This window comes from Columba livia, chromosome 7, assembly GCF_036013475.1.
Source record: "Columba livia isolate bColLiv1 breed racing homer chromosome 7, bColLiv1.pat.W.v2, whole genome shotgun sequence".
NCBI lineage: Eukaryota > Metazoa > Chordata > Aves > Columbiformes > Columbidae > Columba > Columba livia.
The window spans coordinates 38,382,736-38,409,903 of NC_088608.1; the positions used below are offsets into that span (position 1 = coordinate 38,382,736).

The 27,168-nt window shown below is 42.0% G+C and overlaps 1 protein-coding gene across 11 annotated transcripts in view; it reads left to right on the forward strand.

The window, feature by feature from the left end:
* The window catches only part of PIKFYVE (phosphoinositide kinase, FYVE-type zinc finger containing), a 63,319-nt gene that overhangs the window by 19,709 nt on the left and 16,442 nt on the right, over window positions 1–27,168 (forward strand). For 9 of the 11 annotated variants that reach the window (XM_065069895.1, XM_065069894.1, XM_065069900.1 and 6 more), the window contains 18 exons: window positions 417–555; window positions 2,812–2,969; window positions 3,754–3,865; window positions 5,570–5,717; window positions 6,196–6,363; window positions 11,682–11,744; window positions 13,678–13,807; window positions 14,147–14,327; window positions 15,646–15,720; window positions 16,372–16,479; window positions 17,571–17,711; window positions 17,956–18,082; window positions 19,208–20,394; window positions 21,730–21,830; window positions 22,995–23,066; window positions 24,645–24,816; window positions 26,179–26,357; window positions 26,889–27,002. In XM_065069895.1, coding sequence (XP_064925967.1) covers window positions 417–555; window positions 2,812–2,969; window positions 3,754–3,865; window positions 5,570–5,717; window positions 6,196–6,363; window positions 11,682–11,744; window positions 13,678–13,807; window positions 14,147–14,327; window positions 15,646–15,720; window positions 16,372–16,479; window positions 17,571–17,711; window positions 17,956–18,082; window positions 19,208–20,394; window positions 21,730–21,830; window positions 22,995–23,066; window positions 24,645–24,816; window positions 26,179–26,357; window positions 26,889–27,002 — 3,375 coding nt within the window. The remainder of the gene's footprint in view (window positions 1–416; window positions 556–2,811; window positions 2,970–3,753; window positions 3,866–5,569; window positions 5,718–6,195; window positions 6,364–11,681; window positions 11,745–13,677; window positions 13,808–14,146; window positions 14,328–15,645; window positions 15,721–16,371; window positions 16,480–17,570; window positions 17,712–17,955; window positions 18,083–19,207; window positions 20,395–21,729; window positions 21,831–22,994; window positions 23,067–24,644; window positions 24,817–26,178; window positions 26,358–26,888; window positions 27,003–27,168) is intronic. The other 2 variants (XM_065069902.1, XM_065069903.1) reach the window with 1 other exon arrangement.

Sequence of the window (27,168 nt, forward strand, 5' to 3'; positions counted from 1 at the left end):
AGTGTCCTGTTACAGGGATCCTGCTGCTGGCCGCCCTTGCTGTCATCTGTTTTACCTCAAAACTATGGGAGCTTCTAATTACCCAGCATCCAATCCCTTCCCCACTCTATACAAATGCAGACATATTTATTTCTGTGCCTAAACTTAGTTCTAACTGCTTCCTACAAAGAGTTTCACAAAAGTCTGTGTTTAAATTAAATGTTCCAAAGCAATACATTTGCTTCCTAGGGATCCTTTCTTCTGCTTTGACAGGGGAGGAAGCGTTAAGTCTGTATTGAAGAGAATGGACAACGTCACAGGTTTAAGTTCATTTTTAGCATGCTACAAGGTCGATGCCTACTCTGGGGAGGTGTTCATATGATCATATGTTTATATGATGAACGCTTATACTTCAATTCTTCTCTCTTCTACTACAGGTCAGCCAGCATCACTAACCTGTCACTGGACCGCTCAGGTTCACCAATGGTCCCTGCCTATGAGACGTCCGTCAGCCCCCAGGCCAGTCGCACACATATGAAGGCAGAGACCAATGAGGATGAGCGCAAAATCCTTCTGGTACCTTTCAGACTTGTGTTTGTCCTGTTGTGTGAAGGCAATGAAGTTTACCTTTCTTGAGTCATGCAGCAGGAGCCTTTGGATATTAGGGAAAAATTCTTCACAGAAAGGGTTGCCAGGCATTGGAACAGGCTGCTGAGGGAAGTGGTGGAGTCACCATCCCTGGAGGGGTTTAAAAGGTGTTTAGACAAGGTTCTTAGAGACATGGTTTAGTGCTAGAGTTAGGTCAGGTTATAGTTGGACTCGATGACCCTGCGGGTCTCTTCCAACTGAAATTATTCTGTGATTTAAAAGCTCTTGTCTGAGCACTTGTACCTGGACCCCTCCTCCTGATGTTGTAGGGATGGAGTATATTGATACTGCTTTGGACAATTCCGTCTTCCTGAAGCAAATCGTAGTTTCATGTGGTGTTCCCATAAAGGTGTTTGCAGTTTCATTCTTGGGAAGTGTGTTATGCATGGTGGAGTTGGTGCATGTGGCTTCTTGTGGGTTAAACCCTGCAATGGTTGCAGCTATAATGCAATGCCCTGATTCTGTATTTCTCCGAGTTCAGATTTTCCCTTTCATAGGCTGCGTAATCGGAAACTTTAAATGGCTGCCTCAAGGTGGTTGCACTATGATGAATGAATTTAAGCTGTTACAGCTTATCGGCCCCTCTCCTTGTTTGCAGAACAAATATAACATTTTGTAGAAGGTTGTAGTGACGTACTTGTTCGAAGAAAAGCCAATGTGCCACAGTGTTCTGTGTAATCCTATTATCCCCTCCTGACAGCAGTGTTGTAGGTGGCAGTTACTGGACAATGTTCAGCAGAAAACAGTGTTTTTTTTCTTTGAGGGTGAGGAAGTGTTTCCAACAATTGAGGCAAAGAAGATGCAGAGAAAGGAGGACAGTGTTTTATCACAAATTAAAAGGTTCAAGATTGCCAATTTAGAATCAGGAAGACTAATTTCTGTGTTGTCAGGTATTTTCCTGCTATCAGCAAAGCACATACAAATATTCCTGAGGGTGCAGAAACACTCTAGTTCCTGCTCAGTTGCCCAACTCCTTCCAGCGTGCTCTGTAAATGGATAACCACGTGAAGGAGAAACATTCTTAAGGCACATCTTTACACCGCCTTGACCAGCGTGTGTATGTTACTGCAGGAAAAATGAAATTTTAAATGCCATGAACACAACTTGGACCAAGATGATCAAGTCCCAGTGCACTTCAGCTTCACATGGTTTAATTTCTCTGTCTGTTTCCTTCCCTGGGGAAAAAAGAGGGTCTGTAGTATTGCTTCTGTTCAGCTAAGAACAGAAGACGTGTTGTCAGTTAATGAAGGACTTTTTTTGTGAATTCCCGCTGTTGGTTTAATGCACTTTGCATGTGGACCTGACTCTATATCAGGAGTTAAAGTTTAATGTGTTCCATTCAGAAGATTAATGAACTTTGCTCATGAAATAAAAGGTAGGGGAGGATGTATGTACAGTGAAGTAAGCACACACTTCTGTGAACTAGAGGTCAAAATCCTGTAGTTGAAATGATTTGCTGTTTTCTGCCGGTTTGTCCAGTTTACTGAATTCGCCATGTGAATTAAGGGTAAGCTACAAGGCAGTTGAACTGTGGAATCACCAGTAGGAGCGAATCTTATGATGCTGTGACATATTCTGTTGCTGATCCATTTGACTCTATACCTGGTATGGAAGGGGAGCTGCTGACATTGGTTTTCGGATTATACCCAGGACAGCCGGTGCTGGAAATAAAAGCAGAAAGCCAGTCCAGTTGCAGAAGTGGAGCAAAACTCTTGGATCTCAGGGCACCTTTGGGAAGTGCAGTAATGTGGGTCTGGCAATTAACTGGAAGGCTGAAGCCAGTTAAAATTTAAATAAAGCACCTTTTTTTTGTGTTTCTCCTCTCCTTATTTGTCGTCTTCAACAAAAATCGAATGAGTGAGGCATTCGAGACAGTGAGCTGCAGTGCCTCTTCTTCACCCCTTGGGGTGCTCTGTTCTCTCTCAAAATAATCCCAGACCTGAGGATACCCACATTTTCTTCTTCCTTATTCTCAACTCTGTATGAAAGGAAGGATATAAAGAAGCTGATCTTGTGTCTGCTGTTTCCGTTTACATCTTCGCGTAGGTTGTGCAGAATGGCTTAGATTTTATGCCTGTTTGTGGAGGGCTCTTGATCTAGAAGCTGATCTGAGGGCACAGGCTGATGCCCTTAAAAACAGTGCTAAGGTCAGACTACTCATAACTTGCACACCTCCTTGTCCAGGATTCGGTCCAGCTGAAAGATCTGTGGAAGAAAATCTGCCACCACAACAGTGGGATGGAGTTTCAAGACCATCGCTACTGGCTGCGGACACATCCCAACTGCATTGTTGGAAAAGAGCTGGTCAACTGGCTCATCAGAAATGGGCACATAACCACAAGGTAACCCTGAGGCTTTAGGACAGCAGGAGTCGTCTTTCTCTGTGACAGGAGGTTGTGAATTTTAGCTGATATAGGATGTCTTAGATGGCAGAGATAGACCCCTTTGCAGGGAGATGACAAAGGAGGAAAATTCAGATCTCTACTGGCAGGGTTTTGACTCCGTGTGGCCCAAAACAACAGGGGACAGGAGGTGTCTGCTTTGGGAAGCAGCTTTTGGGACAAGTATCGCTCAAAACAGCTGGAGAATAGTGAGTGTATTACGAAGACTGTCCAGAAATGTTCACTGGTGCTCTGATGTGCAAGTCTGCCCCTGTAATCAGATATCACTAATAGTGTTTGTTAGCTAAATTTTGGATGGGCTGGCAGGCTATTAACCTTGTGAGTATAAAGGATCTGGTGTATTTAACTATGCGAGAGGAGGATAAAATTGATATGGTTCTTTAGTGCAGAGCAACAGTCCTCGCTCAGCAGAGGGGCTCACTATGTATAACTCGAGCTAACAATATTGGAGGAGCACATACAATATTTCTCCGTTGCCTGCTGGACACCTCAGGTGAGTGTTCAGAGTCCTGGCAGTCTCTGTCTCTTTGTCTAGCTCCATGCTTGATCCAGTACAGTCTGCTGCCTCTCCACAATATTTTAAATAGTGTCTGGTTAAACATGGCAATGGGATATTGTTGAGTCAAATAGTGTGTAGCAAGCGACTCTTTGTAGCATGTTTGTTCCATAAACCATATGTGTTTAGAACTAGACTTAGAAAACATCTCTTTTCTTTTACCTCCAGGGTCCAAGCTATTGCAATAGGACAAGCGCTGGTTGATGGACGCTGGCTAGAATGTGTCAGTCATCATGATCAGCTCTTCAGAGATGAGTATGCTCTCTACAGACCATTACAGGTAAAAGGACTAGGAAAGCTATGGTACTTGCTGAGTTTGGCTGCTCGCTAGAATCTTTTCTAATCCTGTTCTCAGCAGCCATTGTATGTTTTCTAAATAATATTTTTTGTACAGAGAATTGGAGTCTTTAGTGGTTTAAAGCCTGAGGAAGCTGCATTTGCCCAGAAAGCTTTGGGGTGTCCTCTGTGGAGGCTGGGCTGTTGCATGTAGTGCTGCCTAAAGTGGAGGAAAGGGCCTCTTATCTAGGCTGGTACCTCTTGTGGACACCTTCCACAGAGGCCCTGGCGAGGCACAGTCTGTGCTTGTGGTAGCTGTGGTATCATGTGCAGAATCTGAGACACAGCGGTGGTATTCTACTTCTATTTCAAAACTCCTTATTTAAAAACTTCCAAAGAATGGATATTTTAGATATACAGTATGGGATCTTCTCATTTATTGTATTGGTAACCACCTTCTGATCTCCAGTGATGGCAGTAAGAAAGAATTCAGTACCTTAGCCACATGATGTGAGATTGGGAGGGGTTCTTTGTCGTGCCTCCGAAACAGGGCTGGCTAGCTGAGTGGGAGGCAGGGAGCCAGTGACCAGAGGTGCTACCCTACTGCATTCCATTGCAATTAAACTTGCTGAGGGTTAAGAGCAGTCGCTGGCCTGAATGACTGGTTTGTTTTTTTTAACTTGAAGAAGGTATCTCTGTGGCCTCTCCCACCTGAAAGCATTCAGTTGAGAGTCTTCCATGTTCTGCAGCTCAGCTCAGCTGTCCCGTGGACCTCAGTCAGAAAGCTTGTAGCTGTTAGCATCTTGTCTTCCTCATGCATTTCATCTCTTGGCCACAGTCACATGGTTTTCCATTGAGATTGCTCTGGGCTTCATCTGGCATCTCAGCTAGTTAACTGTTTGCTAGTAAAAGCTTGCCCTTAACTAGCAAGAGCTTGTGGATCCCTGTTCGTAACTATTTATAAGGGGCTTATGTTATGCAAGGTTTAAAGCCAATTTTTGTTCTCATAAGCTGAAAGCACTGTCTGATGTCACTGCTCCTGAACAAGAGTCAGGAGAAACAGTGTTGTTGACTCAGTTGCTTGCTGTACTCACTGTAGCCAAAGGAATGATAGTGAGAACTTCCTCTTGAGGAGACTGGAGGCATTGGGATGGCTGATGGAAATTGTTTAGATGCTCTCCAGGTTCTCTGGCACTCTAGCCAGGCTTTGTTTTGACACAGTAGCCCCAGCTGGAGTCTGACTTGTGAGTGAAACTCTTGGAGCTGCTTTGGTCAGTCACAGAATTGTTCCAGTAACTTAGAATTAGCCTCCACCAAAAGCTGCATGTATATGCTGGTTTCTGGGCAAAGGATACGGTCATCATCCCCCTCAGCTGGGAATAGGAAGCATTCAAAACTGTTTAGCTGGATGTGGTGACAGAAAATGTGCAGTAGAATAAACTTGGCCTTTCATGCCACTCAGTCACAACTTGTGTGGAGGTGGGGAGGACGCAGAGACTAAGCACATGGGAAGTATAAAGAAATACTTGTTTCCTGTCCCAGTTCCTGTTTTGTGCTGAGAAGGGTGGCTCTGTGACTAACCTGGCTCAGCCCACTGAGAATATCCCCTAGTTTTTAAAATGTCTCATCTACATTTGTAGCAGGCTGCTTTCTAAGGCTGCTTAGTATTTCAGCAGAGCTGCATTTCAACACCTTTTTTGTTTCTTAGAGCACGGAGTTCTCAGAAACCCCATCTCCAGACAGCGACTCCGTGAACTCTGTAGAGGGGCACTCTGAGCCATCCTGGTTCAAAGACATCAAGTTTGATGACAGTGACACAGAGCAGATTGCCGATGAAGGAGAAGATAACTTGGCCAGTGAGTTTCACCTGAGTCTTGTTCTCACTCTGCCTTCTCCCCTGCTGTCCCTAGTCCTTCGGGACACAGTACTTTAACCATGTCTTGCTTTATGTGTGTGTGTTTGTGTGCGCGCATGGGGCTGTAAGGATCTAAGCAAACTATAAGCTAGCTAGTCGATGGATACAGTATTTTACTATTTAGTGGAACTGATAAAGCTTCATACTTCTAATGGAGGAGAAGCATGTAAATTGCTGCCGTCTGTTTCTCAGGCAGACTTCTGCTTGATTTGGACCCTACAGTAATGCACTAAAGAATGCCCAATATGTCAGCATGCACACATGAAGATAAGATTGGAACTATGAAAATACTGTGTTCCTGTAGTATTGCACACTGGTCTTTATGTATTAAAGACAATTTTTCTCCTCTCCGGTACCCTCATGATACCCATTTGAACCCTTCTCCTCCCCGTATCTTCCCCCTTACCCAACATTAAAAGACTCTGCCAGCCCTAGCAAGCGCACTTCAGTCAGCAGCTTCCAGTCCACAATGGACAGTGATTCAGCCGCCTCCATCAGCCTGAACGTGGAGCTGGACAACGTGAACTTCCATATCAAGAAGCACTCCAAGTACCCACATGTGCCCCCTCACCCTGCCGACCAAAAAGGTACGAGGTAGTCACCAGCTGGAGTTGCACATGATGGAGAGAGCTGGGCCCTAATAATACTGACGTGTTTGGACACTACTTTTGTAGCTGTCTTACAGAGGGGAAAATATGATATTTAGCTGGCACTCACTTGCAGTTTTGATGTGCTCACCTCTGAGGAGGCTCAGTAGACCTGTCAAAACACCTTCTCTGCAGAGTGTGTAACTTCCCCTGTGACTTTCTCTTTGCAGTTGAAGCAAAGTGTCTGGCCCATACATAATAAATAGGGCAGATCCACAGATACAGTTTCTGGCTAACTGGGGTGGAAAAATAGTCTGTGCATAAACCAGTTTGATATGTGTCTCTACAGTCTGAGATTAAACTGGAAAAGCAAGCAAGAAAGAAAAACCCAAACAACAAGTGAACAAAATTAACTTGGAAGAGCTCTGTGCTGACTTCTAATTGTACCTTAATAAGCTTACATTTGACAGAAGAATCTTACTGATGTGCAATAAAGCCTAACTTAGTCCATACATGTACCATTTGTTCAAAAGCAAACATCCACTTAAGCAAAGTAGGAAGAAATAAAATGCTCAGTGTTGAAGACTTCTTTTGGAAGTTTTTTCTTCTCCTAAATAAATATTAAATTGGAATACTCTAACTATAAGCACAATTCTTATAGGAAAAATAATGTGCCTGCCTGTTGACAGTTGCATTTTCTAAACTGGTCAAGGGCTGACTGAAACCAGGGCTTGCCACTGGCTTGGGTCTAGTATATTCTAGTTGCTTTACATGCTGGGTAGCAATTGATGCCTTTGCTCTGCTTCCTTACCTAAGGTTACATCAGCTTTGTAGACTTCTATCTTTGCTGCTTCTGAGGAGTTTCTTATTCTTAAATATTTTCACCCCACCCCTTTGGTATATCCAATCTTAAAAGATGTTCCATTGTTAAATAATGTAGACTTTTTCTAATGATTTCATTATTCTCTAAAGTCTAATGGATCTCTTCTGTTGTTGTGGATCAGAACGCAAGATTTTTTGTGCTTGCTTACAGATTGAATTTTCTGAAATGGTCATTGAAGAGAGTAGGGCAGGAGAACTGGTCACAGCTGACTTTTGATATTAGAAATGGGAGCGAGAGTGAGGCAAATTAGAGCGGGTATATATATCAGTGCCTATTGTAGTCACCTTTTATTTGCTAAAAATTTGTCTAGAAGAAGAAAGTCAAACTGCTTATTTTTTTTTTCCCCAAAGAGAGGAGCAGAGCAGGTTTGAAATTTGAGTTGATGTCAAATGACTCAACAGTATGAACAGGTTGTCAGCACTACTGCTGGATTAAATGAGCTTGAAACAGGCCCAGGTGTGCTGTATTATCATATGAATTTACAGCTGTAGCAGGTTTATGTTTATCAATGTGTGTTAAAGGACTTGTAGAGTGATAGTCCTGGTTTCAAACATATCTTAGTCTTTATCTCCTTATACAAAACGCGGTACATGATGAAGGGGGAACGTAAGAGAGTCTGCCTCTCTCGGAAACTTTTGGCCAAATCAAGGCTTTTTATAGCCAGAACTGAAGTTCTTATGAGAAAGATTTTGGTGACAGAGAGCTCGAAGAAGATCAGCGGAAAAGGCAAGTGGTGAGGGGACTGAAAGGAGACAGGCTTTTGCCTTTGAATTATTTATGTTGGCGGCACTCTGCTACCTTTGATGAATCTCTGCTGACTGATTTTTGTTATCTGTTCCTGAAATGCGTGGATTCTTAACCAGGTTATTCTGTAGGAGTGTAATTCATAGTAGAAAACTGGGAACAATTCCTTTTAAGAGAATGGATTTCCCTTGAGGGGGAAGTATCAGTAATATGCCCAAATCTGGGATAGACTGGAGGTGTGAGTCACTAAAATGCACTGTGGAGTGGTAGGGATTATCCTACAGTTTAAAAAAAATAAATCTGTATCCTCTGCAAATAAAGGGGTCTTACTGTACATATCTTTTTTTTTTTTTTTTTAATTTTTGGCATGAGAATTTCTAGAGGAAAGACATAACTAGGGAGCAACAAGTTAAAATTAATGACAACATCTTGGATAGCCAGAAACACTTCTTGGCAATAGGGAGACCGAAATTTTGTAGATGTATGTTATTAAAGGCCTTCAAAAATTAGGACAAAACCCTATGGTGATACTGCAGTGCCTAGAGCAGTGAAATGGTGACTTTAAAAACTTTGTTCTAGAAATATTAAAGTCAGAGTGTAAAGACCTTGTGTTCCTGATTTATTCTGGCTATGTTAAACAAAAGATGTCATCCAGGAGGTTATGGAGTATCACAACGATTAGACAGTCAAGACTAGATCAGCTTCGGTGTAAAAATGGGACATGGTTATTTTAAGAGCAGAGCACTGTAGTCAATCAGCAACATGAGGTGTTTGCTGCTGTCAGGGGTCAGTGACTTCCATATGACCGTGATAGGCACATGTATTTGGCTTGATTTCTTTGGAATTGTCTTTTGTCCTTAGACTGGATGACAGTGACTTATTTTTCTGTGAAATAATGAAGTAAAACTGAAGATCACACCCACCTTTTGAGGCTAGAAACTCTATTTCCTCACAACTGAGTAAATTATAGTCATTGGGGGAGGGACTGACAGGACAAAACATCAGTGCTAGAAGTGCAGGTCAACTTGAGTCCAAGTGGTTAGTGGGTTTCTTGAAATGATTAAGAGAGATTCAATTTCCACCAGTCACAGAGGTCAGCTGCTTTGAGGCAATGGCCTCCGAGGTACCAGCTGTGTTTTAGAGCAGAGTGGTTTGTATATAGTCTGAGTCTAACAGCAAGATTTCTTGCAGTGTTACAGGCTGACTAATGCCTGCTGTGTTGCCATGAAATTCTGGTGACTTCCAGTTAGCTGGCTTGTAATATCTCACAAGTGAGAACAGTGATTCATTTGTAGTATTGTTTGCCTAAAGACAGTGGTATAGTGTGTATCAGAATGGGAAACAAAATAAGATTTCTTTCTGCATTTAGATGGGAGGATGAGATTAAATGACTTATTTTAAATGTGGGCTCTAGTTACTATTTTTAAAGAGATACTGTTGTCAATCTGGGAAAATTTATTTTCTAAATGCCCTTGCAGCCCAGTATCCTTGATCCTGGCAGCAGGTATTTTGGGTAGTTTTTGGTGCCTGTGTCTAGTTAGGAGGGGGAAAGAGAAGAGAATCTGAGTAACCACGACACAGTTCCTTATCACCAGTGCTTGCCAAGGCTTAGCATGCTGCTGCCAGGGGCCCTTTTGATGCACCTTCTTTTGCAAAGGTGCTCTTCAGTTTTCAGTGTGTATCTGTGGATGCATGCATCCTCTTTTGTGTATCTAGGGGAAAAGCTGTGGTTGCTGGCCAGTCTATTTTGGTGTTTAATCAGGGCAATCTGTAAGCCGTATAAAATCCATACCTGCTGGTTTCTGTTGGAGACCTGCAAATTTATTTGGGCATTTTCATATTTGCTTCCAATAATGCCCTTGAATATCCAACCTAGGAATTTGTATGTTCTGGGGTGGGTTTTTTTGGTTCTTTCTGTTGTTGTTTTGTTTTAGTGAAGCTGTTCAGGGACCTTGTAAGATAGTCCCTTGATACTTAACTGCTTGCAGACAAGGCTACAAAATATGCTACAGGAACCTCCTCTCTCCCCACTTCTGTGGAGTGTGATGCATAGAGGGAAGATGTGAGGTAAGAGATATGTGTTTTAGCCGCTCTCACCATCTCAGACTCACACCTCTGAGTGTGCTATCTGTCCAGTTGAGGTTTTTTACCTTGTCAGGAACTTCCTCTGGGGCACAACTGGAAACAAAGTTATAGGAGGTCAAGCTGTATTGGAGAGAAGCGTTCCTAATTTGGAGGTGTAACCTGCGTCTTTGTCCAGAGCCTAACTAAGGTTAGGTTTCAGCTGGAATTAACTCCTGCCCTGGCTGTGCCAGGCAGGGGTATGAGTGTGTTTGCAGTAAGAGCTGGTGCTCTGAGCCGTCACAAAGTGGAGAGGGATGGAGGTGCCAGTAGACGTGCTCATGTGTAGGTACAGCATGACAGAACTTTCTCTACGTAGTCTGTGGGTGAGTGAATGCTGAGGGTGAGCCAGCATTTGTCAGGCAGTAGGTTGCTTGTAATGCTAAACTCTTCATCTAAGCAAGAGATTAAAGGAATCTGAAAATAACCATCAAGCTGCAGGGATGTTTGCAACCCCTCTTTGGTATATCAGTCATCTTTTGAGTATGTGTTTGCGAACTCGGCATCTGCAGACAAGCTCAGACTTTTAAACTGGTGGCATGTAAGGTGTCTCTTGAGTGCTGCTGTTCAGACTTGTGATTGCTTGTGTCCTGTCAACATTCCGTTGCTTTCTGTTGATGTCTGAAGCTGCCTGGCTTTGCGTTCCCTTTGTGGCGGTAGGTCTGGACCATTCTCAGGGAAGGTGATGAAGGCTTGGCTTTGGACTTCAGATAATCACGCTGTATAAACAATTGGGCTAATGCTCTTGTCTTCCCACTCTACAATCACTTTTTGTAGAAGCAAGGAACCAACTGAAGGCACAACAAGCTAATAGTCTCAGGAGAAAAGAAGCTTTTTGTAGGTAGGCAGCCAGCCTGCATTGAAGATCAAGCTCTGGCAAGCTGAACAAGTGTAGTTGATGGAGCTGCATCCTGTTTCTGACATGTAAAGTGAAATACAGCTCTTGCTTTCCTTTGTTGCTGGGAGTCTGCCTCTGTCTCCATGGATTCCTTATAACACTTCAGGCTGGCTGAGACTTTAGACTTCCAGCTCTTGAAAGGCAGGCTGTCCTCTGTTCCTTCACTGTGTAAAATAAATCTTATGGATGGTCTCCCTTGATCTGAGATATTTTGTTGGAGTGTGAGAGCAAAATGGCTTCTGAAGCTGCATTTTCAGAGCAAAGTGAGGAGGCTGTTCCCTGTCTGGATGTTCTCATGGTGTTCACTCACAGCTTAACACATTTGAATTCAGACTTAGGAAAGTGCAGTGTGGTTCAATTGGAAGAGCACACTCTTAATTCCTGGTTCATTCTTTGCTCGTGTCTAGTTGTTGCTCGTGTCTAGTTTGTTTTGTTTCTTCGCAGTAGTAGGCACTATTTTCTTGCAGTCTTAGAAGTTTTTGATAGAACAAGAATGAGAGGATATTCTTGTCTTGACCACTCACCAAGCTGTTGCTAAATTGGTGACTGAACACTGAGATGAGTAATGCTGCTGCTTCTGGTGTGGGCGTGCACATTGTAATTATACAGGCGCACCAGTGTAACCTGTCATTGCTTTGTCTCCGCCTATCTCCCTCTTCTCTCTTCTTTCAGAGTACTTGAATCCTGAAAACGGAGGGCAGCAGATGTTCTCCATAAGTGATGCCTTTATTAAAGGTAAGGAGAAACTTCAGATGTTGCTGTTGTGGGGTTTTAGTATAATGGTGAAAACTCAATACTCCTTTAGCAGGGCATTGACCCTTTAGAAATATTTACTTGACAGTAAATCTGAACTTATTTAGTGGCAAAACTTATATATAGACTATACTGTAATTTTTTTTTGAATGAACTTTGAAGCTTTAGTTTGTTTGAATTCTCAAATTGCTTCTTTCAAAAGTACTCAAGTTTTTACTTTTTTTTTTTTAATAAGTGTAAGTGGCAAGTCTGTTCAAAACTTCCCTACCTACAAACGTATGTAACAGACACCAATTTTAACTTTCTGTGCAAGCAAATCAACATGTGATGTGATTAATTGCACTGCTTCCACAGAGCAGTTTAAAGCTTCATCTCTTAAATCTTTCTGGGTTTCCTGCCACCACCACCACCCCTACCGCTACTGCTTCTGAAATGAAAGGCAATTAGATGCAGTTGTGAGTTTTAAAACCCATGTGCCTTCCAGTATCATGGGCAGGTGTCCTTTGGGGCTTGCTTTTTTTTAAATTTTCCTAGTTAATGATGTTGATTTTGGTGATCTCATAAGAAGATGAAATAAGGGGGAAACCCCAATGTCTATGCAGCCAGAAAAATAGCGTCTTTGCTTAGTTTTTAACTGAGCTTTTGCAGGAGAAAGGAAAGGGGGAAAACCGATGTAACTTCTGCTAATCTTCTACACAGCTAATTTTGGATAGGGAGAGTCTAGAGGAGTGTAATTGTTGTTTTCAAAGAGTTTTTTTCAGTAGTCCTGCTCAGATTACTATTGTATAAGGATTTTGCAGTTGTGTCAGGCACTCTGAGGAGTTTGAAGCTTACATACTTGCTGATGAAAAGGTATATGCTACTAGCATAAATTACTTATAATATAGTCAGCCATTATTTAGAATGGGGAAGTTTATAACTTCCCTCTATAATATCATAATACCTGTGTGGGAAATAACCTAATAACTCTTTCAAAGCACAGAAACTGTGCCAAAATAACCTCTCCTCTTGGCGCTGGAAAACACAGAACAGTTCTAAGGGGTTACTGGACAATACAGTGATTGAAAGTGGTGGGCCCCCTCCCAGTGAGGACTGTTTTACACTGTTGAAACATGCTTTGTGCTTCCAAAACCAGAAATGGGTATAGTTCATATACCTGTGTATATGATGGTTCGGTGGATGAAGGTGAGAAGATATGCTGAGATATTTTGTAAAGTTTGTGCCACTTTCTTGACAGAAGTTCCTTGAGAATTCTGTAGTATTAAATACTGAGACATAGGTGAGATGAACCAGCCTTCTGGCAGCAAAGAGGGGCCGTGTGTGGGATCAGGGCTGCAGGTCACATAAAGGTTCAGAAATCTGACATATGAATTGGTAGCATAGCATTTCTTTAACAAGGCCTTTACCAAGATATTTTTGATACTTGTGCTGCAGCTTGAATGAAACAACTTGATTTTTTAAATGGCACTTATACACAGATGTCTTCAAATCAGCATCTTCTTGTGGATCACATTAGTGCCTTTGACCAGTGTCCTAAGTCTAAAAGCCATTATGATTGTGTATTATGAATATACATTATATTTGGAATCTGCTGCCTATTTACAGGCAAAACTGAGGTTTAAGATTTTTTCCTTGTCTTAATGAACTTGGTAACAATTCAAGAAGAGAACCCTTTGCTCTGTACTGGTGGTACAAGAATTTTAATAGCTCACTTTTCGTTTTCCTTTGTACACTCATTACTGTTACACTCAATAGCGTTTGCTGCATCATGTTAGCATGACGTCTAGCACAAACTCATTTCAAGAAGCTTAGACTTACGTATTAGTATATTATTTCCTTTTCAAAGTAGCCTTTCAGAAAGGCACAGATGTTCAACTGTGACCTTATACTAACAAGGTTTGTTCATCTCTTGCAGAGTCATTATTCAACAGGAGGGTGGAGGAGAAGTCCAAAGAACTCTTTTTCACGCCTCTAGGCTGGCACCACAGCAATCTGGAGCTGCTGAGAGAAGAGAATGGGGAGAAGCAAGCCATGGAAAGGCTGCTGTAAGCAACATGTAGAAAAAGGGATTTTCAAATCCCGAGTAACATTTCCTGAGGCCCCAATATTCCACCAGCTTTCAGTGGCACTTGTTTTAGTGTCTGCTTCCTCAATTTGCATTAAGAAAGCAGCATTTTGACAGTATATTTTGATTGGGTTTTTTTGCTGTGATTTTTTTCTATACTGAAGTACAGGACCAGAGTTTACTGTAGAAGGTTCTAGGCAGCTGTTCTTTCAGAGGAATTCTGTGGTATAGATGTTAAAAAAATTACTTCTGAAATATGACATCAAATTGCTGCTCTGTATTCTTCTCATAACGAATCTCTTTGTTTCTCCTCTTACAGATCTGCTAATCACAACCACATGATGGCACTGCTTCAGCAACTTCTATACAACGAGTCCCTGTCACTGTCCTGGAGGGACATTATTGTGCCTGTGGTGTGCCAGGTAGTTCAAACTGTACGGCCTGATGTCAAGAACAGAGATGATGACATGGATATCCGCCAGTTTGTCCACATCAAAAAAGTAAGTTCCAAACAGTGCATGTAGGGAAACAAAAGGGTGCAGCTGCTGGCAGCACCCCTTCTTCAAAGAAAAGAGCCCCTTCCCACTGCCCCCGGCATGTCCAGTGGTGTAATTGGCCAACATGGCCTTTGGTTAAGATGGGGTTCTAGAAAACGTTACACAGAAGGGACGTTGCATGCTGTGAAAGGTGCTTTAATGCCCTGGAGGTGACCTCTTCTTCCAGGCTGTAGGCTGCAGAAGGTAACGAAGAGCAACACCTCTTCTGTAATGACTTGCTTCCTTTTTTGGTTTCTGCTTGGACTGGAAATGTGCTGAATACTGGATAAGTAGCTTGCAGGACTCTGTAGCAATCTATTGCCCTGTAACTATCCATTGTGGAGGACTGAGCTCCTCCTACGCCAAGTACAACAACTTTCTTCAAGAGGAAAACTTAATTGTTATGGGATGGTGCATCCGGTTCTGCTGGATGCCCCAGTGTTGACATTGTTGAACTGTAAACCTGGAGTTGTGGCATACAGAGTTTCTTCTGGGAGGCCGATGTGACAAGAACATCCAAGGAGCTGCTGTGACTGAGGATCAAAGGCTTGGTCTTATTTCTCTTTGGCAAAATTTACCTTGGGAGGCCGCTTTTGTTTGGAAAACATGTAAAATATGAGAGCCTTATGATGCCGGTGGCATCTCTTCAGACAGCATCAGTTGTGGCTGTGTCTCCTGAAACTCCAGTTCAAAGAACAGATGTTCAGGACTGAAAGCTCTTGTGAAGCTTTGGTGAAAGCTGTTGTTTTCACATATTGATAACAGAAACGTCCTCTGAAAAACAACTTATTCTGAGACCTCTTTCATGATGTTTATCACTCTTGTGATTGGTTGTGACTGTAGGCACACCAGTCAAGTATTTGTGTTCAAATAGTAAGCAGAGGTTTACTTGGTTTTCTTTTTTCTTTTTTTTTTTTTTTTTCTTTCTGTACAATTCGTGTGTTGTTAGTGGAATTAGCATGTGAAAAAGTATATGCTTTCCACGGCCTATAGAAGTTGGGTTCCCTTATTATATTCCAAAGTGTTCCCAGTTTAACAAATATGCATCTGTTGGGAGGGACATAGAGATCCAGGAACTTAGTACTTGTTTTCATGTTGTCCTTAGTTCACCAGACTTTAAAGAGTTGTATCCAGCATGACTGTATCTGATCTTTCATCTGATAGTTGAGGATGTAGCTGAAACTCACACATCAGCTACAATAGGTATTCTATGTATTATTGTGACTGCATTAGAAGGTATGGGACTGCATGACAGTTCTAAAAATGTTATTTGCATTATCAGATCCCTGGTGGAAAGAAATTTGACTCCATGGTGGTGAATGGATTTGTTTGCACTAAGAATGTTGCGCACAAAAAGGTAATGCAGGCTTGATTAATCAACTGCTGGTTGTAATGCATTCTGAGGAAACAAGTGTGCTGTGACTTGCTTTTTGGGGTTTGAAGTTTGTCTCACTACTGAGGAGGTTTCACAGCTTTATCTAGTTTGAGACCCTAAACAAGAATGACTTTTAAAGCATTTTTTTTTTTCCAAGCTGTTTTCTTTTAGCCCGGAGATTCTGGGTGGGAAGCTTTCCTCATACATGCATAAAAAAACATCCACTGACCCTGGAAGGCATCTAGTAGTTGCCTCAAGTTTTAACCCAAAATAGGCATTTGTAGTTCTGCCTTATGACAATATAGTAAAGCATGACTTTAAATAAGGCAGGAGGTCAAGGCAGAAGTGACCTGGGTGGAGGCTCTGAGGTGTATCAAGACTTCAGGTTTTTTGGGGGTCACTGTAGAAACCTCTAGTGTTGCACGTACTGGACAGTAGCTGTAAAATTCCAACAACTGGGTGTAACTTTTTTGTAAGGAGGAAGAACGTGTGGATGTGTCTGCGGGGGCGACAATGGAGACTTTTTTTGGGGAGGAAAAAATCAATCATGAGAAGTCTGTCTTTTTTTCCTTGTCTACTTTTTCCCGTGCAGGTGTTTGTATTTTCGCTTTAACTATTTTGTGTCTTTCTTAGATGAACTCCTGCTTAAAAAATCCCAAAATTCTTTTGCTGAAGTGCTCAATTGAGTACCTCTATAGAGAAGAAACAAAGTTTACCTGCATAGACCCTATAGTACTTCAGGTGAGAACATGCCTTTGTTCTTGGTTAAAATTGCCTGAGGTCTCGTGATTCAAACAAAATGATGATCTGGGCACATCTGGTTTTGGTGTTGTTTTGTTTTTTATTGTGTGAGCTGGAGTTGAGTGAGTGGGATTGCATAGGAAAGAGAAAAATTTCCTCTTCTAGCAGCTAGCTAAAAAACTTCTGAGGGGTTTTGTTATGTGTATTGAGAGTGATCTTCTGATCCTCACAATTAAATGCAACGTTTTAGGAAACGCTTTTTGTTTTTAATGATACATTGTATAAGGAACATAGAGTTCAGAAGGTCAGTGCTAGATATGGTTTAGGTGCATGAAGAAACATTAGAAAAGTTGGTGTAGGTAAGGATTAGGTTGCACCCATTTCTTGTCAGGCTTGAAAAAAAAGGAACAACCACCAACCTAATGAAGTGACAAACTACCAAATGTCACTTGGGAACATGTGCCCTGCCCTGTAAGCAGGGAGGTGCCTAAAGTATGAAAACACTGGAATGGATAGGACTTTTCTTTGACACTGTGTTCTTGTCTGAGAGTCAGTCTTTAGGTGTTTGCCAGGACACTTGTAACAAGGTGCCCTACTGAGCTTGGCCCATAACGTTTGTTTCTGTATTTGACTCTTTCCTTAGCAAGTATTTGAGAATGCTTCTGTTTGATTAATAGACAGGATTACAGGTATGAAAGCTTTAGCAATAAAACTTCTCTGCCTAGTGAGTTGGTTTTCTAGTAGAAGCTTAAACTGGGACCTGTCCTTCATCTGATTGAGGTAGATGTATCTGCTGTGCTTTCTAAATATTGATCTCTGTGATTATTTCAGTGTGTTCTTCAGCACATGATCATAAATATTTGTGTATCTGCATTAAAGTCCTATAGGACCTTCTAGCAAAAGCTTTGTTTTTGCGACACTGACATGAATGTTTAGGATGCTCTACTTCTAGCACTTTTCAAACATATAGGAAAGGTTTTATAGGAAAGGTCAGCATAGAAATGAAAGAAAAAAAAAAAAGGTAAGCATTAAGTGTTTTTTTTCAGATGGGTTTGCAGCAGTTAACTGCCATACTTTTTTCCTGTCTACAGGAAAGGGAGTTCCTGAAGAATTACGTACAGCGGATAGTTGATGTCAGGCCTAATTTGGTCCTTGTTGAGAAGACTGTCTCCCGAATTGCCCAGGACATGCTCTTGGAACATGGTATCACTCTGGTCATCAATGTCAAACCGGTGAGTGCTTCCTGTCGGAGTCAGACTGGGTCTTGTCATGGATCTCTGTAATTTCTCCTTGTAGCAAATCCCCAGAAAAAGCAAAAAGTTTTCTGTTTTTTCTCCTCTAACCAAATTCTTGTACGTATTATGGATGTGTGTTTGTGTGACTGGGTATAACCCAGAGTTTACGTCTCAGCGAGAGGTTTCCTGGCTTTTTTCCTCTTTGCACTTCACATTCTTACTGTTCTTTCCATATTTATAGCAAGTGTTAGACCGTGTGAGTCGGATGACCCAGGGAGACTTAGTGATGTCTATGGATCAACTGTTGACCAAGCCACGTTTGGGAACATGTCATAAATTTTATATGCAAGTTTTTCAGCTGCCCAATGGTGAGTAAAGCTTGATGCGTCTGAGCTTGTGTGTGAAAGGATAAATGCTTTGCTCTTCTCAACTAGACCTGAACTTTTGGGTACCTTATGTGATCAATTATTATCCTTCCTACTCATCTTTCTTCTGTTACATCTTAGCACTACAGTGAACTGGCTGTGGACAAAAACACGTGATCTTACTAAGATAAGACACACTAAATTTTAATTAGGCTGGCTTCTTCCTTCCTAACTGTTTTTTCTCTTCCCACCACTCTGGAGTTTGTCAGGTCCAACTTCCTGTTCAAAGCAAAAAAGACTAATATCAGTGCAGGATCAGATTTCTCAGGGCGTTGTCAGCCAACTCTTGAAAATATTGCAGAACAGAGATTTCATAGCCTGTCTGGGCACCTGTTCCATTGCTTAGCTGTCCTTCTCATTAAGAATTTTTCCATGTGGGTACAGAGAATCGTAGAACAGCAGAGACTGGAAGTGACCTCAGAAGAGCATGTGGTCCAACCTTAACATATCCAGTCAAAATTTGCCTTGTTGCAAGTTGTGCATGCTGCCCCTTGTCAGTCATTGTGCACCTTTGAGAAATCGGGTTCCTTTTCCCCTGTAACCCCTTTAGGCAGTAGAAGTCTGTGAAGGAAGAAGTGCTGCTTGGCAGGTTGCCAATGGTGCCGGCACACATAAATGCTGTTGATGCAAATCTCTGTGGAAATGCAATCTTTACATCTCTTCCACTTCACTGTGCCCCTTTCCAGCCTTTAAATTTCACTCAAAATCTTGTAGGCTTTTGACTTGTAAGAGTGAGCAAATGTGCCTGGGAAGACAGTGGTTCTTTGGCTTCACTGCTGCAGAGTCCACAGTGATCTTAGAATATGCTGTTTAGACCAATGTGTTTTGTGTGGCCTTCATTTGGACTTTATGATGCCTTTTTTTTACAAAACTGGAAAGTTTTTATAGAAAACGCTTGTTTTACTTGCAAAAATAAGTTATTTCTGTACAGCAATGTGAATTTCTGCACCTGAATTGTGCTACCAATGTTACTTGCTCTTAGTCTCTTCAGCATGAGATATGCAGGAGCAGGTTAACTATAATTGTCATTCTGACTTCTGTGTTTGGGGTTTTTTTTTTGTCTTCTAGATCAGACAAAAACCCTGATGTTTTTTGAAGGGTGTCCCCAGCACCTGGGTTGCACGATCAAGTTGTGTGGTGCTGCAGAGTACGAGCTGGCTCGTGTGAAGGAGATCCTGATCTTCATGGTTTGTGTGGCTTATCATTCCCAGCTGGAAATCTCTTTCCTTATGGATGAGTTTGCCATGCCTCCAACTCTGACCAAAAATGCCTCCTTTCACTCCCTGATTGAGGAGCCAGGAGATGAAAATGAAGAACAGAACCTCTTCAATGGTGAGGATTTCAGCACAGCAGTCAGAGACATTGAACTGTCCTCTGAAAAGCTGCCTGTGATCTGTGAGTCAGTGCCCTCTGACGAGGTCAGCTTGCTGGAACAAGGAGGTTTGTTTGAGAGAGGCGACCAAGAAAACAGTCAGCTGGAAATGGCGTCCTCAAAACAGCAGGAGCACCACAAAGCAGAGTCACCATTTCCAGTGTTCAACTCTGTACCTGCTGCCATACCTGAAACATCCCTGCTGCCTCTCCATGGCATGGACCAGCACTTGGGCACTCTGGATAGCCAGCCACTGGAGCCTCTTCAGCAGGCAGATGATCTGCAGGAGCCCAAGAGCCAGATGAGAGTCTTCAGAGACCCTCTCCAGGATGATACTGGTTTATATGTTACAGAAGAGGTGGCTTCTTCTGAAGATCGTCTCAAGACTTACTCTGCAGCATTTAAGCAGGAGCTGAAAGATGTCATTCTCTGTATTTCTCCTGTAATGACGTTCCGCGAACCGTTTCTTTTGACTGAAAAAGGCATGAGGTGCCCTGCCCGGGAATACTTCCCCGAGCAAGTTTATTGGTCTCCTCTCCTCAATAAGGAATACAAGGAGCTGGAGAGCAGAAGGAAGAGACAATTATTGCGGGATCTCTCTGGACTACAAGGGATGAATGGGAGTATCCAAGCCAAGGCTATCCAAATCTTACCTTCTCACGAGTTGGTTAACACTAGAATAGCAGAACATGTAGGTGATAGCCAGAGCTTGGCCAGAATGCTGGCTGACTATCGGGCCAGGGGAGGGCGGATACTGCAGAAAATCACAGATCCCTTTGCCCAAAGTAAGGATGTGTCTGGTGTCCCTACTGGAAAAACTGGGTGCAGAGCTGAAGAGGATGAGAAGGGACTGGCTCAGAGTGAATCCTCGTGGTCTCATAAGGTAAGGTTCAAAGCTATGCTGCTGGAAACCAAGGTTACATCAGTTTCTCCTGGTAATAGAGAAGGTGTGTCTTGTATTAAATGTCAAACCAGAGTTGTTTGTTGTTGTTTCTTTACTGGTTCAAAACTGTGGTTTAGATTGCAGTGCTCTTGGCACTTAAGACAATATAACCAGGGACTGTGTGGATATGAGAGAGTAGAACAAGAGAGTGACTGCAAAATTTCCCTGAGAAGGGGTTTTGAGACTCCACTTTCTGAGAAATGCACAAAGTCAGCTCAGAATCAGCATGTACATGGCTGATTTCTGAAAGTGAGTACATCAAGGGGGAGCAAACTTAAGTTTTTGAAGCTGCGCTTTCTTGATGCTTCTAATGGTAACTTCTAAAAGTGTAACATTTTCATCTTCGGAGGGCTTAGTGTCATGGAAACATCATTAGACTGTAATTACATTAAAGTGTGTGTTTGCAAGAGTTTGGGTGATCTGAAGAAATGTGAGAATCTCATAATGGAGGGGTAGAATCATCTTTGAAATTTCAAAGCAAGGCAGTATGTGCTTGTAATCAAAATATTTAAAGTTTTGGGAAACTGCCATGAAGGCAACAAACTTGTATCTGAGGAAAAGGATCTTGGGATTTTCTTGAGCTGGAAGCTGTTCTGGAAAGAATTTATGAACAAGAGCAGCAGAACTCATCTCTTGAAATAGTCAGACGTTTTTAGTCCCTGAGCCAATCAGCCTCCAAGTTCATGAGAAGTCGCTTTTTAATTGTTGCTTAAATGTAAATCTGTATAGCTTCATGGGCCATAATCTTACAAACAGTAAGACTAGCCCTTGCTCTGGATCAGATTGATTGATGCTGCTTTAAATTTGTTCAGTGATCGAAAAAAATTGTTTGGTAACCTCATAGTTCTGTAGGGTGTGGAAGGGGAAGTGACTCCATTCCAGCAGCACTGTGGAAAATCTCTTCACAGAGGAAAGAAAGTTGGAATGACCAATTGAGGTATCATATATTGGTGGAGTTTTAACTCTATGGTGTCCTAAACTTTTGGAGATTCTGGGTATTTGTCTTGGGGCTTTTGTTGTTTTCTGTTCCTCTTAGCTTGCTTTCCGCAGAAATACGTGTGAGTGCATTGGTTTCATTATGCATATTAGTTATGCTGTTCTAAAAATGACAGCAATTATACATGGCGCATGTCTGCCTGAAGCTCAGAGATAATACAAGCTTAATGTGTACAAAAGGAGCAAGCAGAGATTTCTCTTTAAATACAACTACTAGAATAGAGTTTTGTCATCAGGAGGTGTCTGTAACCAGTAAATGGGTTGTTTTCTCTCTGCCAGGTGGATTGCCTGAGTCCAGTAAACCATCAGAGGCTCTGTGTTCTCTTCAGTAGCTCTTCTGCTCAGTCCAGCAATGCTCCAAGTGCCTGTGTTAGCCCCTGGTATGAAAACTGCTCCTTTCTAGCTTGTGTCGTTGCTGTGCTTTTTCCTAAGTCAAGATCAGCGCTCACCTTATAGTGCTATTGTATTTCTTTGAGGACTCCTGGGTAGGTTGTACCCATCCTGTCACAGGAACTGTTGCCAGAAGAATTTTGGCTTGCCTGGTCAGGCAGATCCAGAGCAGGATCCCACAGCTGGGGTCATCCCCAAGCATGAATGAGAAAGCCCAGCCTAAAAGTGAATGCTTGAGCTTATCCTTTCACTGCAGAGTAATGTATGTGTGGGGAGGGCACTGCATGCAGTCTTGTGGGGAAGAGTTGGTGATAGAAACACAGAAGGATGTCCAAGCACAAAAATAAGCCTTGAGAGAGTCTCAGAATACTTCTAGATTGTATTATCTGTGAGTGGCATTTGACTATATTGTTACCTTTCTTATATTATAGTCAGGGGCATTAAGAGCTTTAACTGTATGTCCAGCTTAGGGGGCTTTAATGTATTAATTGTGTGCAACATTACATGCTTTTAGCTCTGCTAAACAGGAGAGGTCTTGGTGTTTCGTCAGCTAGCTCAGGAGAAAATATAGAGATGGCTCTCTTGCAGTGAAAGCTCTGAAGTTCCTGTAAAAGCTTAGGAATGAACCAAAGAAAGTGGTAATAAGCTCACTAAACAGCAACAATAAGAGGATGTAAACTATTGATATTAGAGATGCCTGAATTGTGGTGCTTAAACTGATACTTCCATATTTTAAGTGGCTTGGTCATATCAGGTTCTGAGAAAAGTTACTATTAAATCTTGTAGAAGAATAAGGTTTTTCTAAGGCTTTTTTCATCTTCTATATGTACCCTTTTTGTAACTGTTCATATGTTTGAGGCTTCAAGCTGTCTAGATTTTTGTGCCTAGATATTCTTGAGCATGATCTTCAGAAGTGCAGTTGAATTGTACGTGACTTTTAAATGTCAAGTCTAAAGATCTTCTAGTAAGACTCTGATCCCATTATTAGGTAACTTGACAGGAGGGATCTAGGAAAGGTCGTCAAGGGGTAAAAAAAGCCTTTGAAGGTACCCAGGGCTGAAAACACGCCAGCAGTGAGTGCAGATCTGTGCATTAAAGGCCAGTGCTGCAAGTGGCAGCATCCACCTTCTAAAGCTTTTATTTGTCTGCTTTAGGATTGTGACCATGGAGTTCTATGGGAAAAATGACCTGACCCTAGGGATTTTTCTGGAGCGGTACTGTTTCAGGTGAGGAAGAACTTATTAGAAATCTCATTCTAAACAAAACAAAAGCTTTCAATAGCTCTGTGAAGTTGACTTGCTGCTGTCTTCATAGACTCGACTTCTGTGCAATTAGATGAATAGCATGCGGAGCTGGTTGTATCCTAGTAAAGCTTACCACTTACATCTTTTGCTCCTTTCACTTTATTATCATGCTGTAGTGAAACAGGACCTGGATTTAAGAATCCACTTACCCATTCTCACTTCTGACAAGCAAACGCATCCCCTGCTTTCCCACTTTGGCCTTGTCCCTCTTAATGTCCCTCTTAATGAGGAAGTGGAAGAGATTACAAAACAAGCCATATGTTCATAAAGGCAAATATATTCATTTAGAACTTTCTCATAGCAATTAGGGCTCTAAGGGCCTAGGTAAGAGTCTGAGCATGTATTCCGAATTGCTGGTTTTTTCCAGATGAGCAACTGCACTCATCTAATGTTCTGAAGTTCCTATTTGAACTTTCATACAATTTCTGGAAAAAATACCTATTCCTTTAGTGTTATCTGAAGGTCTCAGAGTAACACTTTGTCATATCTACAAGGTGGCTAATTTTAATGGTCCAGAACACTTTTAGCCCTGACAAAGTACTGTGTCATTTATTTAATCTGAGAAAGGTTCAAGGTGTTACATTTCAGTGATAACCAGCACTGCCAGAACCCCATACAGATTCTTAGCAGGCTGTGAAGCTGGACAGGCAGCCTGTGTCTCCTCAAAGGACAAGATTGCTCTGTTCTCTCCATTGGCTACTTGCAGTAACAAAATGCTCTTTACGTTCAACCTTTTCTGGAAGAACAAGTATTTCTGCTTGTGCTGATCAACGAGGAGGAGCTTAACTGTCCACTTTTCTTGTTTCTCTCTGCTGACTAGGTAGTGTGTGCTACAGTGAATGCTTCTCAATCTCTATGGTTTCAGTAGGGTGTTGTTTTTTTTTCATTAAGTAAGTAGGGTCTGGGCTTTTTTAGGCCCTTTCAATTTGTGAAGAATTCCCTATTTCACTTTGATACCAAAACGATTCAGCTTTTATTTTTTTACTGTCAGTCTCTGACTTAAACCCATCCAAAGAAAGGTCATGTTTTTTTCTGTTTAAAGGTGTTATATGGCACCATTTTGCTCACCTCTTCCTTCAGGAGCTGAAATGTTACCATTTTGAAGGCTCTTTGGCACATCTTTGTGCTCAGTAGCCTTTGCTCTGGTACACTGGCAAAGTGGTCTTCTAATTTGATGCCAGGGGCTTTCAGATGCCTGATCCATATTTTGTGGACTGTATGGAATATGTTGGTAGAAAGTGATTCATTGTAAAAAGATTATGAAAGCAACCAGTATCCCATCGCTGCTTTTGGGACTTATACAGCCATTGCTGGCAAGGGAACTTCCCTACACGCTGCTTCTAAATGAGTATAATACAGTTCGCTCACTAGAAACAGCCTTCGCTAAAGGCTTAGGAAACTTGTACAGTAAAGATAAATAGTACCGTGATATGTTGAGTTGGTTCTTCAGCAGTGCTTAGCACATGATCACTCACATGTGTTATTGTTTCTCTCTGTAAGGCCCTCCTACCAATGCCCCAGCATGTTCTGTGAAACACCGATGGTGCACCACATCCGCCGCTTTGTTCATGGGCAAGGCTGCGTGCAGATTGTGTTAAAGGAGCTGGACTCCCCAGTCCCTGGGTACCAGCACACCATTCTCACTTACTCCTGGTGTAGACTGTGCAAACAGGTAAGGATATGGACTTATGAATCATTGTTGTTCCCCTTTAGTATTCCCACTGTGACTGGCCTTGTATGGAAAGGCAGTTTTTTTGAGAAAGTGTTTATCTTTGGAGCTGTGGCTAAACTAGCACAAAACCTGTAACTGATACAGATGTTCTCACTTACCTACAAATTCCTCTTGTAAAATTGGGGCTGTTGAAGGTGAAACTTCTTGGGTTAAGTCGTACTGTTGGGAAGTGTCCAACCTTGCTCTGAGAGGGTAGGTTTAAGTGGAGCTGAAATATTGCTGGAAACTGCTTTCTGACCAACGGGAAGAATGGAGTTGCCCTCTTAAAGGTGAAGAGTGTGGTCCCTGCCCTGCAGTGAATCAGTACGAGCATCAAAAGAATGTGTGTATGGGGAAGGGCAGACACTGAGACCTACTGGCTTAGTAACTGGCTAAAGCCACCTGGTGTTCTTTGATCTGCTGTGGACTGGACGGTCTGCATTGCGTCAGCATGATGTCTAGACTTCCCGTAGTATTCATTAGAAAGTAGGTAAAATCAGTCATTAGAGGAATGATAAATTGCTTTGAAAAACACGAGATAGTAACACTGTATATTATCTGGAACTTGTTCTATAATTTAGCTAAGAAAACATTACTAACTGGATACTCATCTCGAGCTAAACATTGTAAAATTTAAGAGCCTTTAAAGAGACAAGAACAACACTTAATTAAAAGAGATTCATACAGTGCCTGACATGCAAAACATCTCAATTACCCATGTGGATGACTCATTTCACCTACGTATGCTGCCTTAAACATGGGTGTTGGATGTAAAGATACCTGGAGAAAATTAATGTAATTGCTGAAGGCAAGCCCCAAGCTGCTGTGTATACACCTGTTCTATAACCTTTTATTTCCATGTGCTCCTGTAAACACTAATGTCTTTGTGGCTATTATGTATGTATGAAGCAGTGGCTACTCTAAGCTTGTAAGCGCTGCTGAAGTTGAAATATACTGTAGAGCAATACCAAGGTATTTGTAGCTGAAGAATCGCCAGGGAAAGAGTATATGATGAAACCACTGCTGCTCAGTGGGTTGCTTGGAAATCATCTTTATGCAGAGAAATGGCATCCCAGATACATCAAGGTTATGTTTGTACCTCCCCAGTTTATCACTTGTCATCATCAATTAGCAGTTATTTATCCAATTTATTGTAACTATGTGTTGGCCTTAGCTGTGCAGAAATGCTGTGTTTATTGTTGAGTGTGTTTCAGGGTCATGGGCTCTTCTGGTACTAGAAATACTAGATTGCTGTCTAGGTTAGCCTAACCTTAATCTTGGTTGAAGGATGAAATTAAGACACTTGGTTTTCCATTTTTTCAGGTGACACCAGTTGTTCCTCTTTCCAATGATTCTTGGTCTATGTCTTTTGCAAAGTACCTTGAGCTGAGATTCTATGGGCACCAGTACACTCGAAGGGCCAATGCGGAGCCTTGTGGTCACTCCATTCACCATGACTATCACCAGTATTTCTCCTATAACCAGATGGTGGCATCTTTCAGGTGAGGTCCACTGCTGAAAACTTCCTTCTCTCTCTAGTACTGTGTGAAGCATAGAGCTCCAGTAAGGATTCATCAGGCCTGTCCTTCACTTCGAGTATAGCATGGGGTAGCATATCTGCATGAAAACCGCAAGTGCAGGGTTGCGTACTGGCTTACGGGGCGCATTGTGGGTGCTGTCACTGTCCTGGATGGGGCGGGCAGTGTTCCCAAGAATGGGTGGTTCCAGTTCGTGATACAGAAGGAGAACACTTTTCCCTGTCTAATCTCAAACTTCCATAATTTTATTTTTGCAATGTCATCTGTGGTTTTCCTCTTTGCCTTGGAGATAAATGTGTTATTGCTAGTAAAGGGTGTTATTGCTAGGAGATAAATGTGTTATTGCTAGTAAGGGTGTTATTGCTAGTAAAATAACTAAAGCCCTGGACACATTGACAGTGCCCCTTTTCATATAAGGGGCACAAACCGCAATATGGTGTAGAACTAGTACTGTGGGGGTGAGTTTTGTTAATAACTGTTGTATTGCCTTCTCAGCTACTCTCCAATCCGGCTGCTTGAAGTGTGTGTCCCACTCCCCAAGATCTACATTAAACGGCAGGCTCCATCAAAGGTTACTATTTTGCAGGATCTCAAGGATTTCTCTCAAAAGTAAGCTTTGTTTTTAATGCCTTCCTCAGCTTATTTGCAGTGTGGACTTGTACTAGCAGAACACAAAACTGGTTTTGGTAGTATAGATAAGACTTGCTAAATATTCATTTCTAATACAAAAGTAATGGTTTTAAACTCATTTATATGTGCATATGCTTCTAAGGGA